Below are 21,071 nucleotides of genomic sequence, written 5' to 3' on the forward strand. Positions count from 1 at the left end.
AGTATAGCTAAAACATCTATAGTGAGCATGGATAAATTCTCAAAAGGAAAAAAAAACATCAAAAAGACTGAAATACAAATAACAAATTGATTATGTAACAAAGCAAGTGGTTCAGAGTTGGTATTTTCTCTGTTTCATGTAACATATGTACAAGGCACAAGAGAACATCATAAAGCTAAGAAGTTTAATATGGGATGAAATAAAGTTTTTTTTCCACACACTATAAAAAAATGTTGCAAAAATAATTGCAAAGGGACATATAGGTATCAGAGGTTAGCAGTGGAAAGGTAATGGCAAAAATTGTAACAATAACAGTTATGATTTAAACACGTGATGTTAATCTGAATCAAAATGAAAACTGCAAGAACAGGTAAAGTGAAACTCCTTGTGGTAGCCCATATCTTGGCCTGTGATTTAAAAGTGGCTCATGTTTACAGAAAGTTTGACACCAAAATAGAAATTTCACATCTCTGGAGTTGAATTGAAAGTAACGGGGAAACATGTGCCTACACAGCAGAATCAAGTCAGAACTGTACATAACAATTGTAAGAAGAGATCAAGACCCTTAATGCTGGATGTGAAACAAAGGGAGCCAGAACAAGCTCTTTCACATAAGGTCATTAATGGAGATTTAATTCCAAGATTACAAAATCAAAACCCTCCACAAACACAAGCAGATCTGCCTAAAGAACTGCTTTTACCATACCATCCCCTGAAAACAAAACTGTTTAGTGCTTAACATTAACCATGCTCATCTTCACTATCAGAGAAACACATTTTTATTATAAGACTGAGAAATGTTTAGAAATAGCCTACAAAACCAAAATATACCTTAATTTTACCTCTATACAGACACATAAACACAGAATACATGTAGGCATGGCTGAGAAAGAACTCGAAGAGATACTGACAACATTTATTGGATTCTGATCCCTTACCTGGACAAGATGGATGAGTGTGGTTAAAATTGCACATCGTAGCATATTGTGCTCCTCACTCTGTTTCCAAAGGAGTGGTAAATACTGAATCAAACAGTCTACATATGGTCGTATCTGAAGTTCAGAACACAAATTCACTTATTTATGTGTGAAACAAGGCCATTAATTTATCCCAAGCATAATTTCTGAAATATTTAAGACCTGCTTTTGTCACAGTAAAAATAAAGATTTTGCTTTGATTTACTCCTCTTTCCTCTTCCTAAAACACTATTTTCCACACTCTGTGACTGAAGTCACTTTTGACTGCATAGTGGTTTGAGAAGAACATATTACCTATAGTAAAATTTGTGCATGGCAATGAGGCTTAAGTAGAAAACAGAAAACAAACAATACTTTATTTGATAGCCATAGATATTTTCATATTAATATATGCTTCACTTAGACAGGAGTCCTAAACAACAGCATTCTTTAAGATCATCAGAAACAGTCCCATGAAAAAAAAAATTACGCTGAATAACCTTCTGAAGTTACCCATGCTTTGAGCAGGGGTTGAACCACATAATGTCCAGAAGTTCATCCCAACCTAATTTTTTTCTGTGATGCTCTACAATACTAAAAGGTTAATCTGTTTGTCTTCGAAACTATTTAAATAGGAATTAACCTGAACAGACTTAAACATTCTTTCTCAAATTGTTTTTTCTGTTTCTTCTCTAGCTGTTGTGTTGACTTTTCTTACAGCAGACAATTAGGAAAGCTACATTTGGCTCTCAGACAGGATTACTTGTGGGAAGAGGAGATAAACTCAAAACCATGTGTTATTTCTGTCCTTAATACAGCAATACTGAAAAAAAACCTGACACAAAATCAATCAACGGTTCATTTTCAAATTCTGCAAAAGCATCTTCAATTTCTTTACATTCTAGCTGAAGAATATATTTTAACACTAAGAAGAAAGCACTAAAAATATATGTGAACTTGAAACATTTCATACAGTTAGGAGAGTGCTGTATAGGCAATTGTAATCCCTGTCAGTGAAGATAAGATTACAAATTTAACTGCAGAGTCCCTGGGAGTGTGAAGCATTTTGACCCCCAAGATGTCTCTTAATATGTAAGAGTTAATAAAATACTAGTTTAGATATAAGATGAGACAATTAGATTTGAAAGTGAAAATTAAAAAAACTGAAAGAAATGCATTAAGATAAGCATTAAAAGTCTTCCTTCTACTTCTACCTCCTTCCTTCTACTCTAAAAGATGAGTCAATACAAAAAACACACGGTAAATAAAGAAAAGCAGTAACTGAGCAAGAACACGTTACAAAAAAGATAAATGAGAACTGGAAAAGGACAAGAGAACCAAGGAATGCAAATAATGCAAGCATTGACCATAACAATAACTAGTCTATTAATCAATTATATTTTTCACTATTTTTGTGTAAAGCAAAGTGTCATCCTCTGTATTTGTAGTAGAAAGTTAGCACTGAAGTCTGTAAAAAAAAAAATACCTGCATATTCACTCTTTCAATCACACAAGACAGAACGTGAAGTACATGCATTTTGGTGTCACACTGTGTTACTTCCTGAAGCAGCTGAAAGAGCAGTGTAAACATGGGTTCCAGATACTGAAAGAAAAATAAATAAGTACAAATTAGACCATCAAAAATACAACTGGTGACAAGAATTGGTGATTTTTGCATACTCTCACCATTCTAAGACATCTGTGAACTTTGAAAGACAATTGCAAAGTATGCAAAATGTTACTTTTTCATTGGGAAAAAGGTACACTAGACAATCACACTAACCAATCACTGTCTAAAACAAGATAAAAATATTCAGAGAGACTCTTTAATAAAACTGTTCAAATGTTATCCAGTTTGAACATAAGCCATTCTCATGTTTGGGAAAGTATAAAACACTATAAAGCTGAAGGGCATATCTCCAGAAGGAGCACTTTGTTAGGGTCAAAGCAAAGGTACGCTCTTCCAGCTTTTGGGTCACAGATTAAAGTTAGATACTGAACGGTGTAGATGCACTCTGCATTTTTGTTCTGTTCCTTCACAAGAGAGTTGTAATTAACAAGGAAGTCACAATCAAATGAGAAGAAAAAAACACCTGCTAAGTTTCAGTGATCAAAATAAGTGTTGTATGTTCAGCTTAATGTTTCATTGCTTAGTTCATGACAATAGTAATGACCACTGTAAAGAATGCAAATGTAGGAGACAAAGACAGTTTATGTTTTTAAGGTGCTATATAATCACACACTTATATTTAATATTTGTGTGAAACAGTAGGTTGAAAAGTACTGTATGAAACAGGCATACTGGAAAGTCACATTGGTGAAGAGACTTGTTAAAGACAGAATTCATATTGTCATAGCATGAAGAAATTTAGCATCTGGTAAAACATATATATACACACAGAGAGAAAGAGAGTACTACACACAATGCTATCAAGTTGTAATAGTCATAATAGCAACACGTTTTGAATTGCCTGTTTGTGTATCGTACATCAGCAACCTTAGCAACAACAGTATGAGTCTTTACATGTTTTGGCCTATGAAAACTGAAAAAAAACCCCAAAACACACACACACTGATTACTAAATACTGTGGTTTGAAATGAAACTGGAATTTTTTTCCTTCTTTCCTCTATAGATCTATCTGCTCATCAGAATATGTTCATATAAATGGTCTTACCGGTAGGAACTGGTCAGTTCTGAACTCAAAGTCATCTACAGGTAAATAACCATTAAGAAAAAATAATACAGACTGTAGAGGGATACAAGACTCAAATAACCAAATATTCCATGGATATTACCAAATTCTTCCTGTTATAATTTTTGTGTAACTTTAAAGTTGTTTATTTTCCAGTAACTCTGAATTGAGAGCTAATCAAACATCTTTGTCCATAAAAGGATATCTAACTTCAGTGTCGTAGCTGTCTCAATACGGACCTGAAAGAAGAAAAGTCAAGATGTATCACGCATATGTCCAGTAAGCATATTGTTTATCAATATAATATCTGACAATATCAAAGCAGTTGCTGTTTTGGCAATTGAATCATTCTGTGTGTTCTGTCACTCTCTAAGAAATGTAGTTAGTTCAAGACAAACATTTTCATTTCAGTATCCTTCACAGTTTATTTGGCATTGCTAAAGTGGTACCACCTGGAGAAACTACTCAGGTAAAACCTTCATGAAGGTCAAAAAAGAATTAAACAAGAATGTAGCCTGTGATAAAAACTCTTCCAACAGAGAAGGAGTTAAACCTGGGATTATCTCATGGCTTGCTGTCACTTATAAAGCACAGATTCATATAAAGTCAAGAAGTTAGCATGTTCTTCCCTGGTAGATGTTCAGATGCTCCAAAAGTGTCAACCAAAAACAGTCATGAGATCGACACAGAAACACATCCTGCTCTGCTAAAGCTGTCTGGAATCACTGAAAAAAATGTTATGACTACCATAACAGAGTAGCTCTATCAGTTGGCTGCTAAGTCTGTTTAAAAATTTTAAAAAGTAAAAATAAAAAGGAAGAAACGATCGCAAAACCAGCTTCTCAACTCAACCTCACCTGCTCGTCTACTGAAATTGTAGCTTAAAACCACAGAGTTGTACTCAACCAGCTTAGCAATAAACACTGTTCTGTTAGCACATAACTACTGTTGATGCTAAAATAATACTGTATACTGCAGGGACTAGTCACAGAATAACCCTGTTTGATCTACACAAACCGTTCATTTGTTTATAAATTATTTCTCTCCAGACCCTTCACAACTTCTTACAAAAAAAAAAAAAGACTGTCACTACTGTCATTCATTTTCCCACTGATGTAATCACCTAGTGATTATCTTAAGGGCTTCTTTTATGTCTTTGACCTTATTGTTCAACATCTCAACAACTAAATAGCCCCACAGCTTCCCAACAGATTCTCATTCGCAAACAACAGACAGCAATGTGTGAAGTTCTCAATCAAATTTGCATAAGGTATGGTATTTCTGTTTCAGCTGTGTTTACAGAACATCACTTATTATACTTACCACTAAGTCCTGGTCTTGAAGCAAGTTACGAATTGCCTCATACAACATAGGTCTCAATTCTGATTTGAATTTTACAGAAATCCACTGCCCAATCAGCCAGATTACTCGTCGCCGTATTGGTTTATATCTTTAAAAGTGGGGGGAAAAAAAATGTACTCATTAACTCATCATATTTGCCATTGTAGAACACTTTACTTCAAAAAAGAAAACTAAGAATCACAAGGAAAACATTATTCCCCAACAGAAGATGTAGTTTGTCAAGATCAACTTTAATGAAGAAATTTTTTCATCAAAATTCTTTACTAGAAGGCTCAGTAAACACCAACTTAGTCAGAAAAAGGTAACTTTCATCTTAAATGACTGAATCTTGAAGATCCCAGTAGAGATACAGTTTATTTTGCGCATAGCCCACCAAATAGATCTAAGATTTATTACCGCCACCATGGAGTCTACTGTGATCACCATACTTTCCAGCAATTTCACTGATATTCCTTTTACGCTAAAAATGTTAGGTCTAATACAACTTAAAAACGCAAACTTAAGTACTGCATTAGAGCAACTGCCACAGTATTTTGTGTCATCAGTCTAAGACTATTCTCAGAAAGAACTGACATTACCTAATCTTGCACAACTACTACTGCAAGAAAGGCACAAAACAAACAGCTTTCGAGTCAATACAAAGAAGTAAGAACCAGAAAGGCAACGAGCTGGATTATCTAACATAATGATTACGAAAAGCATTCCATAGAGTTGCTGTTTTTCTCCACTGATTATAAAAACTGATGGGCAAAAGCAGCTCAAATTTAAGTGTTTAACTTCAGACATATAAAATTAGGCAAGATGAACCCCATCCACAGAATTTCAAGTAAATTATTTTGCTTCGTTATCCTAAATGTATTTTTCATTTTATGAACTTCTGTCACGTAAGCCATTAAGACAGCAATTTAAACTGAAGCTATCAAGGCTTCTTTATATTTAATAAATGTGATATATTAAACATTCTGATAACCGTGAGATAGTTAACAAAGCACAACTTCAGAGAATGTGAAAGTTGTGGAAGTTGCATGTATACAGCAGTTCATCAGACTGGAACATAAAGTTAATGAGGAATAACAATTCAGTTTTGCTTCAGATTTATTGAGTCGCAGTGAAGCATGAACAACCCATGCTGAAATACAACTTACACAACATGGTGCCTTACTAACATGTCCTTCTATTTATTCCAGAAGCTGTGATGATACAACTTCTATGCTTAGAAAGGTCGTGCCTGATACATAACCTTGCAAAAATCAGAACATTAAAAAAGAAGTTTGAGATCGGCGTTGGATAGTTTTCAAACAACTATCACATAAAGAAAAGTTTTAAATTACATGACATAACTCTCCTCATACAAACGATTTTCAACCTAGGTGACATCTGTTGTACAATTCATACATCCTACATGTATCTTTATAATTCTTTCTCCCTGATAGAGAAAAAGATAGTGTGCTTTTGGGTTGCTGGTTTTGTTTGTTTGTTTTTTGGGGGGCGGTGCTTGGTTTTTGGTGTTATTGTTTGTTCATAGGTGCTAATTTTTGAGGTCCTACCTTTTCTACATTCACTCCTGAGAAAAGCTCACCTCTTAAAACATCACTAGCTTTTACAGTAAGAGCATACAGTAAGTATAAGCAGATGGAGCCTGCTGGACATAAAGATCTCATGGGAAAAGTGACCATATTCCAAAATAAGGCAGCAATAGTCATAGGACAGTAGCTTTACGTGGTCTGTACAGCATTCAGACATCCAAGTCCAAAGTATCTCACTTGATACCAAAGTACTAAGTGTGACATTGATACTTTCTCTCAGCAGGAAAAGTTGTTATAAGATTGAATTATTGTGAGAAATTGTATTCAGTAAAGTATTTTCATATTATGGAAAAGTTTCTCCTTACTCTGTACAAAACTAGCTACCATGGCAAGTGATAAGTTTTGCAATGCAATGTTTCTAAATATCTTTAAGAATATTTTTTCATTAATCCTATATTTCTCCTACTGCTATGGCCACAGCTGACAGTCTCACTATCAACAGACAATGAAACATTCAAAGAACACAAAACACAGCAAACTACAGTCACTGCTGACAAGGCATAGGCTTGTGCTCCCAGACATGAACCAATTTGTGAACAAGTATGCTAATCACCATGGGACATTCTGCAGGACAGCAGATCATGTCTTCCAATCGGCATATATATTCCTGAAGCTGTTTTTAAAGCAGCACTCCAATCAAACTACTACCATAGTCTCCCTTATTGCCATGGTGGTCTCCAGCACTGCTGACAGTAGAAGCAGCTGAAGCAAATGAAGCTTCAAACTTCCAGACGACTTCTACTGCAAGCTTCTGTCCCCACAGGAATTTCATCCTGAGATACCAAAAATGCCAACCAAATGGTTAGATCAGGTGTCTTCCCTACTGTAAACACAACCCTATCAATTGTAGAAGACTTGCCTCAGTTTTACTTAATGCTATATGGGTGGATGGTATAAAAATGCCGAAGCTACAAATACTGTGGCAGCTTTATTCAGAGATCAATACTGAGGACGTACAACAAAAAAAAAAGGATCAATCATATATACAAGATCTCTCATTTTTTCCTGCTCTTCTGTCATTTAATCTGTTAGAGTACTTGGCCACTGGTAAAAGCAAGATGAAGTTGAGATCATGCAAAAAAAAAAAAAAAAAAGTAATGAGAAAAAGGTAAACAAATGTAGCACTTATTCTGTGACTCTGAAGTAAGGTTAGATATCCAAAGTAAAGAATTCATTTTTAAGAAGTATATTATAATGCAAAGAAGCATTTCGTATTTTTAAGTGCACCAGGATCTTCCACTCTACCTTAAATTGAACTGTATTTGTAAAGAAAGTGTCTATAACTGGCATTTGGAAAAGATGGCCATTATGGAAAATCATTTACAATTTATAGTAGCTCCTAAGGGTATTAGCAAACAAATTAGTATACATTTCAGTTAACAATTACGTGTGGTAAGATTAATGGCAAATACAAAGAAAAGAAATAGTAAAATTCTTCAAAGACCATTAGGGTCGCTGCCAATGACTCATAAGAAAAACAGGAAATACTTATTCAGAGCCAAAGGGTGACTGAGAACTCATCAGATAAGCATTAGCACATACAATAGCAGCTACTGTCCTTCCCCGAGGAAGCATGACAGTTTCAGGAACAGGGAGGAACACTCTTCTAGGCAATTGTAGACATGGACTGAGATGCCAAAAGCATCTTTCAAAATATCCTATGACATCCACTAACCAAAACAAAGGTTTTCATGTGAAGGCCATCCAAGTGAAGGGAAACTTGGTGAGAAAGGAAACCCCCAGCACATGGGCCATGTAATACTTTTGATGTAGAACCAGCCTGTGATCATTCACACTTTACAACACTACACAAATCCTCACTTCCTCACTTCATTGCTGGCAAAATCAGCAGAAGAGCACTACAGAGGGCATGTATTGAAACTAGCAGAGAAGAACAAATCACTCTTTTGGCTGAGCTACAGTTTTACAGAGATTTCCACAGACTGCAGTTAGCCTTTGCTGCCTGAAGGCCTCTGGGGTCTCAGAAGGCCTACATATCTCTCTTTAAGTGAGCAAAGGTGGCTGTCCTGAGAAAGATTAGTCAACTCAAATACTTGCAAGAAGACACTCATATTATTTTTACACAACCCTGGTAGTATCTGCCACACAGTAAAACAGAAAATTTCATGAATGCTATCACTTCTGTGACTGTATCAGCTATCAATATTTATTTCATAACACTGCTCATTTATTGGATACATCTAAATGTTGAGTATTTTGCAAGTCTGCAATTACTTGACATTGTATCTTAAAAGATTTGTATCAACAGTTCATATTTAAACGAAGGTATAACAAGCTAAGGTGTTTACCTGTTGTGAGAAACCTGTAGTTCTGCTAACAGTTGATTCTTAAACCACTGATCGAAATCCACACTGTCAAATAGCTCATACGCAGCCAGTCCAACTGCATTAAAGACTGGGAAAAATATATATTTATGCTTATTGTTTGCTTAAATACTAAATGATTTTAGTATTAATTAGTCAGACTAATTTAAGTTTCTGAAAACATTTTGGATAACCTGAACATAATAAAGAAAACAAAATTAAGCACAGCTTTCTGAATAAAGGTATTATCAGACCATGGTAAAGTTAACTCTGGAAGAATGTTTAGTAAAAGAAAGATATTACAGAAGAAAGTTCAAAGACATAAGATCAATGAAGATCTTATTGTGACATCAGGAATTGTTCCATTAGAGGTTTTAGTCAACTCTTCTCCTTTGCCATAAAATCTCCTTACTTGTACAATGGACAGAGTATCTCTGTGGCAGCCCTGTAGCTCACTTACTTGCAGAAAGGACAGGACAGGACAGTAAGGGAGACTGTCTGGCTAAGGGTTTGTTTCACAAAAAAGGTGAAAAAAGCACCATATTTTTATATAAGTATTTTGAAAATAATGACATCAAGTGCAAGGAGAAATAGGATTTAGGTCTTACTCCCCCAGTGTCTTAAAAAACATCTTGCATATTCATCCTGCAACTTTTAAGAAGTCAAGCACATACACAAAAGCAGTTGTTACTTTAAAGGTAAAGCAAAATTTAATTTACCAGCATCTTTAATCAGTATAGCACTGGTATCTTCCATGTTGGTAGGTCCTACAAGACAACATTAAAATAAAGAAAAAAATGTAACTAAAACAAAGAACTAACGCAATTTGGCACTAAGTATGCTATGAAATAAGACTGCCTCACTATTTTTGTTTTATTCACAAGTCCAGTTATTTCAGTTTCCATATTTTTTCAGGGAACATATGTAATCAAGTCTCAACTATAATACAGTCTCTGCTTTCATGCTCTCTTTTTGATGGACTTCTTCGTGACTGAACAGTTTTAAGAGCAACACGGAAGGCAGAAGCATGCATCTTAAATGAACAGACTCAAAACTCACAAATTGCTGAAGACTGTTGACAATATGGCACTATTTCCAACAGTTCCTATACACTTTATATATGTGTGCTTGTGTACTTCACTTTATAAGTAAAATTTTTCCAAAATCTTAAGAATTAATGAATAGTTAATACCATCTAGTTACTTCAACAGAAAAAAAAAAATGGCAAGCATACATGTATCTCTGATCATGGAATTACTAACTTCCATAACTCTTGGAAAAAACAAAGTGACTGTTAACCCTGTTGTAAGGATACTTTTACCACTCCCAGGACTACAGCAGAGCAAGGCATCCTGAAACTTAGGTGCACAAAGAGAGTCTGGAGGTGAAGCCAGAAATCACCCTCAGAATATTAGTATTTATTTCTATTTTTAATAGAAACTAATGATCCAGCCTAATAAGGACAAATATAAAATGTTTTAAGTCAGGTGAGATACAATGTGGGGAAACAACTAAAGCCAAAATGACAGGGAAAACAAAGCAGTAGTTACTACTCGTTATCTTCCATGGCCACTATAAAAATCAGTTTGAGGATGAAGAAAACCTGAATCATTCCTCAGTCTATGAAGACTTCAGTCATCTGAGGAATGGACACCTCTGCTGTAAGGACAGGCTGAGGGAGTTGGGGTTGTTCAGCCTTGGAGAATAGAAGGCTCTGGGGAGACCTTATTGCAGCCTTTCAGCCTGTTGTGATAGCACAAGGGGAAATAGTTTTAAACAGAAAGAAGGGAGATTCAAGCTAGACATGAGGAAGGAATTTTTTACCATGAGGGTGGTGAAACACTGGCACAGGTTGCCCAGAGAGGTGGTAGATCCCCAGTGCCTGGAGACATTCCAGGCCAGGCTGGATGGGGCTCTGAGCAACCTGATCTAGTTGAAGGTGTCCTTGCTCATTGCAGGGGGATTGGACTAGATGACCTTTGAAGGTCCCTTCCAACCCAAACTATTCCATGATCCAAACAGAAAAACACAATTTGCAAATCTTCGTAGTTGGAAAGCCCTCTCCAGGCTCCAAAATGAGAGCACAACTTGAACTTTTTCTTTTGAAGGTTTGTTTATTTTTTTTTCCCCTAAGATTTGTGCACAGATATGGCAGAATTACCATAGACTGCCTTGCAACATTTGAACAGAAAGTTCCCAGTAAAAAGCAACCTACACTACTTATTAATTAAAATTATTGTCAACTATTCTCAAGAAAGCCTCAAACCTCACACAAGTAGAAAAGCCCCAATCTTTGCCAGTCATCTAGAAGAGTTACGATGAAAAGGAAAGAATCCTTAGGATTTCCTTTTCATATATATACATCGTATTTCCTTTATGGTAACTTTAAAAATAATTTTAAAATATTAACACATTCTTTCAAAAATACATAATGAATGTACTATATATAATTAGATATCACAAAGTTGTTTAACAGTTGACAAAAGTGAATGTAAAGAATTCTACATTTCACAGTTCCTTTGTCTGCTAAAGAACTTACCTTGTAGACTGTGAACCATTTCTAGCAGCACAGGGCTAAGAGTCTGATTATATTCATGGAAAATATCGATAAAAAGAACTTCCGTGCATGGCTGAAAAAAATAAAATATCTGGTTTAGAATCCATCAAAATAAAGGCTATTATAATACATTTTATGCTGAAATTTGTAAGTGCTGAATATCTTGTACTGAAGATAATTTAAAATGCAATATACTGTAGCAAAATTTGTATCATATGAAATACCACTCTTCTTATTACACTTATGCTTAACTCTTGCAAGATTTTGACAGCTGTATCTATACCAGCCACTTTTGCAGTAGAAGAACAATGGATCTGCGGAGTGACACAGCTGGTGTTGAGGAGACAGTGACCACACTGTGGGTATGTCACAATTTCTTTTTGGATTAGCTCTAGTTGAGTCGTTTGGACTGAATAACGAGTTGCACTTGGAACACACTAGAAGAACAGAGTTGGGTTTTTTAGTTTAAAAATGAAAGTAACTCAGTAAATAAACTCTGAGATCTCTCTGCAAAGCAAATCCCAGCAGTGATAACTGGGAGATTCAATACAACAAAGCACATTTTTGATCTGAACTAAAATGCAAATGTAGCTGCATCTGAAAATTTCTTCATTCTTGTCTACAGACAAAATTGTAAGTGATAATACACATTACCAGTTCAAAGAAGAAACAACTGCTAGGTTTAATAACCATCAGATACTACACAATACAAATGCTGAAGCAGACTCCTTTTACCTCCCTCCTCGAACACGAAGCGCATAGTTTCCAGTGTATTACAGCATGCTTGAACATTGATAAATGAACAAAGTTTATACTGATTTTAATGAAATTTTTTAAATTAAAGATTCTTTGAAAAGCATGAGCTTATCTTTCTACCATCATCTCTCTTGGCTACAAGACTATCAAGAAATGCATTCAGAAACACTGAATGGTTTTCTTTCAAAGTGTAACACTTACTCTGAGGCTGTACTTCCAAGAATCTCCTCCTGTCTCTTCTACCGCTATCATTTCACACACACACAAAAAAAAAAAAGTATTATTTCAACTACAGTTCAAATAAAGTTTAGTAGGTAGATATTTGAATATCACAGACAACTGAGGGTCCTGGTTTTGTTAAAAAACAAGTTTCTCTTTTAGTGAATTTGCCTGTCAACTAAAGCCTTCATATTAGCTGCATTTTCCTGGAGAACCAGACACATGTTTTGGTAAACCTAGCAATGGAATGCTAACTTATTGATAAGCATGGATGGACATCTCACGAGAGAGGCAACGAGAAACAGGTGACCAAGAAACTGATCAACTGTGTATAATATTCCATTCACGTTAATACTTCATATAAAAGTGGGAGAACATGAGGATCTCGTCCCTTTTCCTTTCTGCTTATGGTCGACATTAAGAGAGGACCTTGCTAGTTGTCCCTGTGAACTGAGGCCTAGTGAGAGACTGAATCCAGCTCTGGTTGGCTGCAGAGTCTAATCCAGGACTTCGGGTGCCGGCTCTGCAGTTGCTGAGACTTACAAGATTGGTTTTGTATATTTTGTATTATTTTCTCTATTCTTATTAGCAGCATTAGTAAAACATTTTAAATTTTTCTAACTCTCTTCTCTCTGTCCTTCTTTCCCTCCCGATTGCCTGTCCTGAGTGGGAAGGGGGGAGAGGGAGGGGCAAAAGGGGGAAAGTGGGGGGGAAGGAGGTTAACAATACATCTGCCAGGGTTTGATTGTCACCTCGCAATCTAAACCCTCGACACTGAGAAATTTCTCATCAGGAAAACAATCTCTAGAAGGAATATTTGGAATATTTGTCCATGTAACAAGATTGCAGAAAACAGCCAGTGTTGCAAGTAGGCAATTTACAGACGCAATGTGGATATATAAATAAATTGCAGCCAACTATACAACACATCTCTTACTGAAGCTTTCTGGATCCTCTTCCCACATCATTAGTTCTTCCTTTGTCAACAGGAAATAATGACTGACTAATCTCCTACATATTTCCGTTAGTGTTGGATATGTGAAAAACGCTGTCTTAATCTTATGTGCTTCGAGAGTTTCAGGACTGCTATCTGAAATAAAAAAAAAAAATTCAAGTTACAATTAAGTGTCTTAATGATCAAAAATTGATACGTAATAAATTCTTATTCTCAGAAAAAAACCTGACTACTGTTTTTAGCCAATTACAGCAAACATCCCAGTTTATCAAAGCAAGGAAAGCTGTATCAAACCATTTGATGAAACAATCAACAAAGCTTCACACTCCTTGTGGATTCAAACTTACTTTGGCAAGTCAGTGTCTATATATATTAATATTTTAACCATCAAAATAAGAATTATTAATATAGAGACAGAAGTGTACATTGTTAACTATTAAAGCATTAAGTGCTTCAGAAGAATGTCTTAAAGGAGTTTTACTATTGAGAACAACTAGCAAAATGTTTTTCAAGATAAAATGTTTATGGTAAATAGCAGCAGTACCTTCGATGTTTTTGGATGGCTTGTAAGCATAATTTTTTACAATCATCTTAATGAGATTCATGCACTGTACAATAAACCGCTCAAATACAATTCCTTCACCAGCCTCTGTGAATACATAGCTTACAGCAAACTCCAATGACCTCTGAATCAAAGGGGTGAATGAAAAAGGATGTTGATCCAGGAAGTCCAAAAGCTAAAAATTAAGGAAGCAGAAAAGCAAGAAAGATTTATCAAATGACTTTTTATGCAAGTTTTTTATTAAATGCTTTCATAAACTAGTTCTCAGAAACAAGTGCTAATTTACATAAAATAATAGAAAACTGCATACAGACAGTAAATTCGGAAAAGATCAGTATCAATGCCTAATGAAGCATTATTTTGCCCTGAAATTCTTGACTCATGTTCAATTTTTTATTTTTTTTTTTTTACATTTTCAACTAGAGCAGCTTGCTAGCAACATAGTATATAAATCATAACAGCCACACTTAAAACTCTGAACGTTTTAGCACATAATTCATCCCTCCTAGAACTATTCCAAGTAAAAGAGGCATGCACGAAAAAAAAAAAAAATTGGTTTTCTCTCCCTCCACTGCAGCATAGCACTTTCTTCTTCAGCTTAGCTTTTCCAACTAGTGGTCTAGAATGCACTGGTCAGCTCCTTTAATGTACCCCACTACTTCAAAAATGCTTAAGCCTAAATTCTTGTACCTGAATTTCTACAGGTGCTAGATTATTAAATAGTGTATTTTCTCTGCAAGTCTATAAAAAAGAAGCATATGCCTCACATGCTTTACTTGTTAGTTCAAAGTAGGAAGTACTATAATAAACACTAAGAATGTTGGGTCAGAGCACCTCCAGTTCAATTTTGGTGAATCTGGCTGATGCTTCCCACTTCTGACTATTAGGCTGAATATTTAAATAAGATCCATAGCCCCAAAATAGGATGTGAAAACAATGAGAATTCTGTAGGTTTTATATCTTTTAAAAACAGTAAGTGAAAATGCTAAAATTACTTTCTGAAATTTATGCAATTAATGGTTGCACAGAATTAGGTGACAACCTCAAATACATAATACAAAAGTCACAGTGGGTAAAGGAGTTTTTTGTTAATTTTCTGTCAATGAACCAAAAGCGGCTAGTCATTCAACAGAACTAACAGGGCCTTAGAAACAGCAATCTAGGTGCTCGTAAAAGATAGGATGAAAAGTTTGTATCTTCTTTATTCACCAATGCCGATAACAATGTTTAAGCAAACCTTCCAGAATTCTCTTATGAGCAAAATCTTAGCTAAATAATTTATTTATGGAATTCATTTAATTTTGTTTGTACTAAGGAAATGTATTCTTCACTCCTACAACTTACTTCAGCATTTGCAGACAGACCCCTTTTTCTTTAAAAAAATCTCCAATATATTTCATAACAAAGAAGTTTTAAGTTGCAGTACCTTCACCTCTTTAAAAGATCTGAAAGCTATTGGATTTAAGGAACATACACATCTGAATGGGGATTTCCGCTCCAGAACAGTAAACTATTCAGTAACTGAATGGAGAATTTACTTACCACTTTAGTGAACAGAATTATAGTCTTTTCTAGACGATCTCTGCATACGTTTTCTGCTCTTACACTTCTACCTGGTAAATTAGATATTTAACAACTATCATTTTTTTCAGACTTTCGTTTTCTTTCTGGATAGCTAAGTTTTTTTAAAAGAATAACACTGGAGGAGGAAATTTGTTCTATATACAGTTCAGGGATTACGGCAGCCAGAAAAAAGTTCTATGGCAGAATAAATTAGAAGTCAAATTCAAGGTAAGAAGCTCTGGGGGAGGCAGAAATTAGCTATTTCAGCTGCAGTGGGATTCACTGTAACTGATCAGAATAAAACAATAAAGACATTACTGTTAACTCAATGAGAAAAGACAGTTAAAATAATGCCAGAAAATCCTAGCAAAGACAAGAAGTAAAAAAGCATTGAAAAGATGAAAATGTCCTTTTATTAAAACTATGGTATATCCTTACTGCATAACACTACATGCTTTTCTAAAAACTCCACCTTAAAAAACAATTGATTTTGGACACGGGAAAACATTCTCAACTTACAAAATCCACAAAAAAGTTTTTAATAAAAAAAAAAAGCCATAATTAAGGCACACAGGCAAAAACTGTAACATAATACATGTAAACACTAATCTTCTAAGGTAGTTGTGCCTGCTTTTGCAAAACAACTTATTGATTAGAAGAGTGGAAATGCGAAGCTTCAACTTGGTTCTTATCTTAGAACATTCCAAGTCCACAGACATTATGTTCTAGGAGGTCACAATAACCACCAAGCTTCGGAATGTGTCAGTTTTCAATTCAGTTTCTTAAAGCTAGGCAATTATCTAGCCAAAAATTGAAAAAGGGTCAGAAAGAGCATGACTATAATAGAGTAGAAGGGGCAAACAGGTGCATGCAAAGAAGCCTGTATTTCAGAAGAACAAAAAGGGTATTTTATTTGGAATTGAACACAGTGACTGTTTTCATCTTTTCTTAGAAACAAGGCTCAGAGCCCAAATTAGCCCTCTTCACCTAAGTCCAGGCTCCTAAGCCAAGTACCTTCATTTACATCAGAAAATTCTTTCTACTCAGTTTAGCCATCTGTCCTCAGCAAAAGTGTTGTTGAACCCTAACAGAATGACCTGACAGGCTGCAAATGAATGAATGGCTTACACCAGGACTACTACAAGCATAGAAACAAATTAAAAAAAAAAAAAAAAATCAATTGAGATGGAACACCTCTGATCATCTCCTTTTCACTTGCTTCAGGTAAAATCCCTGCAAATGCACTAACACCTGCCAACTACACTTACATTTCTTGTGACTGTGTTAACCTGTGGTTGCCCATCCCAGACTACTACTCTTCCAGTTAAAAAGAATATAGAGGTAAGTGTGATCTTTATTTCCCATTTGACAAAAAAACACAGCAAACTCCAGGAAAAACACAAAACTCTCCTAAACAAGAAAACTCAAGATGGTTTGGGTTTTTTCAAGCATCTGCATATTTTAATATGGATACTTTGCCAATCCACAGCTTGAGATGAGTATTTTTTTACATGGGCATTATCACACAAAATATAATTTTGGTGTGATTTTAATCTGTTGACATAAATCAGCATTTTTAATGAAGCCATTTCAGACAGTAAAATTTAAAGTAAAAGCTTTGGACGTGAAAAAAAAAATCTCGCATATGAATGATTAATGATGATGCACTAAACATTACTGTGTGTTCATCCAGTTTCTAATGTTTAATAACCAATACAAGGAAAAATATTCAGATACTTACTACACTCCAGAAACTGTTTTAGGCGTTCAAACACTGCATTTAGAAAACCCTGAAAAATATAAATGTGTCTTTAAAAGATTAAGCTTATTTTGCACTATATTATGCAGCTCATGGCCCAGATGGGCTTACTATTCACTGGGTAAAGAACTGGCTGGATCACTGGGCCCAAAGAGTTATGAACAAAGCCAAATCCAGTTGGCAGCCGGTCATGACTGGTGCTCCCCAGGGCTCAGTATTGGGGCCGGTTCTGTTTCATCTCTTAATCAATGATTTGGATGAGGGGACTGAGTGCACCCTTAATGGGTTTGCTGATGATACCAAGTTGGGTGGGAGTGCTGATCTGCTGGAGGGTAGGAAGGCCATACAGAGGGATCTGGACCAGCTGAATGGTTGGGCTGAGGCTGATTGTGTGAGGTTCAACAAGGCCAAGTGCCGGGTCCTGCACTTAGGTCACAACAACCCCAGGTAGCACTACAGGCTTGGGCAAGAGTTGCTGGAAAGCTGCCTGGCAGAGAGGGATCTGGGGGTGTTGATTGACAGCAGCTGAACATTAGCCAGCAGTGTGCCCAGGAGGCCAAAAAGGCCACCAGCATCCTGGCTTATATCAGGAATAGTGTGGCCAGCAGGACTAGGAGAGTGATTGTGCCACTGTACTTGGTGCTGGTGAGGCTCCACCTTAAATCTTGTGTTCAGTTTTGGGCCCCTCATCATAAGAAAGACATTGAGGTGCTGGAGAGAGTGCACAGAAGGGCAATGAGGCTGTTGGGAGGTCTGGAGTACAAGTCTGATGAGGGAACTGGGGCTGTTTAGCCTGGAGAAAAGGAGGCTGAGGAGAGACCTTATTGCTGTCTACAACTACCTGAAGGGAGGTTTTAGCATGGGGGGTGTTGGCCTGTTCTCCCAAGTAACAAGTGATAGGACAAGAGTAAATGGCCACAAGTTGTGCCAGGGAAGGTTCAGATTGGACGTGAGGAAAATTTCTTCACAGAAGGGGTTGTCAGGCATTGGAACAGGTTGCCCAAGGAAGTGGTGAAGTCATCATCCCTGGAGGTGTTTTAAAGACATGTACATGAGGTTCTTAGGGACATGGTTTAGTGCTAGAATTAGGTTATGGTTGGACTCAATGATCTTTAAGACCTCTTCCAACTAAAATGATTCCATGAGCAGAAAGCTGAGTCAAACTCAGTTCAGATGTGCTACTACCTCAGAGTCTGAGAAGGAGATAGACTGTTGGGACTGTGCTCTGGCCCCCCTGAGACAGGAATGGCCACCAGTAAAAACACAAGATCAAAGGAGTCCTGTATCCTCACCCTGCCAAACTGCAGACACTAGCTCAAGCGAAAGGAGTAAATGGTGGCAAATCCACACTCAGGCTGGCAGGTGAAACCCACCTCACCCTCCCAGGTGTCTCTGTACAGCAGGTATGAGGCTCTGAATGTAGAAGGCCACAATGGATGAGGAAAATGAAAGTACATCTACACCACAACTATTGACAGAATCAGAAAGGTCTATCCCCTGTATTACAACAACCTCCATGATGAAGAAAAGATGGGTTGTAGTTGTAGGTGACTCCCTTCTGAGGGGAACAGAGGACTCAAACAGACCCTCCTCTTAGGGGAGTCTGCTGCCTTCCTGGGATCCTGGTTAAGGACATCACCAGGAAACTCCTCAGACTGGTACGGCCCTCAGACTACCACCCGTTACTAAAATAGGGGAGATTCAGGCTAGACATGAGGAAGGTATTCTTTACAATGATGGTGGTGAAGACACAATGGAACAGGTTGCCTGGATTGGTGATAGATTCCTCATGCCTGGAAACATTCAAGGCCAGGCTGGATGGGGCTCTGCACAACCTGATCTAGTTGAAGATGTCCCTCTGAATGGCAGGAGGGTGGGACTAGATGACTTTTGAAGGTCCCTTCCAACTCAAACTGTTCTATGATCACCTTATCTTTTTTAACTGAACCAACCGATTTTTCTCGGACAAGGTAGCTCGCAGACTGCATAGGTGATCCAAACCAAACTTAGTACGACACCAACAGCACAGAGGCTCTAAAAGGTGGTGGTATAGCTAAATATAGATGTATGAATTACAATCTGCTTATCCAGTTCTTTCTTGTTCTGAAAGTCTTAGTTTAGGATGTAGGTCATAGATACCCAGTTCCTCCAGCAGAGCACTGTTTGGGATTAAGGGAGACTCTTGCATCCCCTTCTTCTCTTCCCACTCCTCCCCACACCCAGGTGGGCTGCATACCACAGGTTTTCAATTCAATAAGACAAATTCTATCCATAGAATTTGACATGACAAAGATGCCATTGGATTCACCATTAAATGAAAACACCATCTTCAAACGATGGGGGACAGCTCACATAAGACAACTTCCAGTAGGCATCAGGGGTGTCACTATCATGTGACATGTAAACTGGAAGGGGTACCTTTTGTGTTTTTTAACATCATGCCATTGTTTAGGTTCAATCTAGGATCTGACAGTTCTTAACTGATGGGAGGACAAGTTTGAGAATGTGTTCCTTGATCTTACTTTACATGACACAAATGTGTGCCATTCAATGATTTTTAAATGTAGCTCTAGCAATACCTGCAATCACCATAGAAATTTCTAATCTAGAACTAGAAATGGAGATATACTACTTACCATCACCTCTGAATTCCAGTGAGGTTCTACAAACCCATGGACTGTCAGTTTACGAAGCACTAGGAATAAAGAAGTTACTTGTGTAGATAGTTCTCAGTCCCTGTTCCAACAGATTTCAGATCATGATTACAGTTACAGTTGCTATGCCTTTCTTCTACTTCTCTATATTAAAAAAACCACTTAATTTTGGGCCTTTGGATTCCTCAACCATACCTAATGTGAACCTAATCTTGTTGAAATTACTTAAAAATACATCACGTGTAAAATAATTACAAGAATTCCAAGAGTTACTGAATCATCACAAGGAATTCTGAAAAAGTTGTAAGTATTCAACCTCGGAAAGGTTCTGCAGCAGGGAAAGCGCCAAGTACAGTCAACTACAGCCCACACATAATCTTTTAATTTTCTCAGATTTATCACTGCCAATAACCCAGAGAAGCCACACACTGCACCTTCTGAAACAATTTAAGACTGGTATCATGTACATTGGAAGCACTGCACACAAACCTTTCAGCTCTTCAAATCAGCAAAGTACAGTAAGGCTATATATTCATCCTACTGAAAAATACTCAAGCATAACCTTAGTAGTCAGTTTAGATTTAAGGTTCTCTCTTCATTGAACATGAGATACACTTAACACAACAAAATTACTCAGTTAAATGCCTAAAGATAGCAAAATGCAAGCCCAAATTACAAGACATGTAAAAAAGCATCTTGCTGTGCCCTCCACTTTCCCATCTCATACACTACGACTTCTTACAACATGCATATCAGAATGGTACGTACGGAGAAATAAAGAATACTTTCTCCCCCTTCTGCTTTCCTGGGGACAGCTGAACACTTGCCTGCTGGTGGGAAGCTGTGAATGAATTTTGTATTTTGCTCTGCTTGTATGTGCAGCTTTTGCTTTTCTTATTAAACTCTCTTTATCTCAACACACAACTTTTCCCATTTTTTTCTTCCAAGTCTTGCCCCATCCCACCAAGGGAGAATGAGTGAGTGGCTGTGTGGTACTTATTTGCCAGCTGGTGTTAAACTACAACATCTTCCTGATATGCATGGCTTTGTTAGAAAATGTTAATTCTTGACCGAAGAAGTCTTAATTGTTCATTGTGAAGAAACTTTTTTGATTCCTTGTATTT

General features: G+C 36.7%; 1 protein-coding gene across 2 annotated transcripts in view; it reads right to left on the bottom strand.

The window, feature by feature from the left end:
* Positions 1 to 21,071, bottom strand: part of IPO11 (importin 11) — a 93,997-nt gene that overhangs the window by 52,392 nt on the left and 20,534 nt on the right. For both annotated transcript variants that reach the window (XM_065861418.2, XM_071802482.1), the window contains exons 9-22: positions 19,930 to 19,988; positions 17,276 to 17,324; positions 15,514 to 15,584; positions 13,954 to 14,146; positions 13,392 to 13,544; positions 12,437 to 12,480; positions 11,462 to 11,552; positions 9,642 to 9,689; positions 8,908 to 9,013; positions 4,974 to 5,100; positions 3,856 to 3,889; positions 3,633 to 3,673; positions 2,443 to 2,559; positions 939 to 1,052 (exon numbers count right to left, since the gene is read on the bottom strand). In XM_065861418.2, coding sequence (XP_065717490.1) covers positions 939 to 1,052; positions 2,443 to 2,559; positions 3,633 to 3,673; positions 3,856 to 3,889; positions 4,974 to 5,100; positions 8,908 to 9,013; positions 9,642 to 9,689; positions 11,462 to 11,552; positions 12,437 to 12,480; positions 13,392 to 13,544; positions 13,954 to 14,146; positions 15,514 to 15,584; positions 17,276 to 17,324; positions 19,930 to 19,988 — 1,247 coding nt within the window. The remainder of the gene's footprint in view (positions 1 to 938; positions 1,053 to 2,442; positions 2,560 to 3,632; positions 3,674 to 3,855; positions 3,890 to 4,973; positions 5,101 to 8,907; positions 9,014 to 9,641; positions 9,690 to 11,461; positions 11,553 to 12,436; positions 12,481 to 13,391; positions 13,545 to 13,953; positions 14,147 to 15,513; positions 15,585 to 17,275; positions 17,325 to 19,929; positions 19,989 to 21,071) is intronic.

The sequence above is a fragment of the Patagioenas fasciata genome, chromosome Z (assembly GCF_037038585.1).
Source record: "Patagioenas fasciata isolate bPatFas1 chromosome Z, bPatFas1.hap1, whole genome shotgun sequence".
NCBI lineage: Eukaryota > Metazoa > Chordata > Aves > Columbiformes > Columbidae > Patagioenas > Patagioenas fasciata.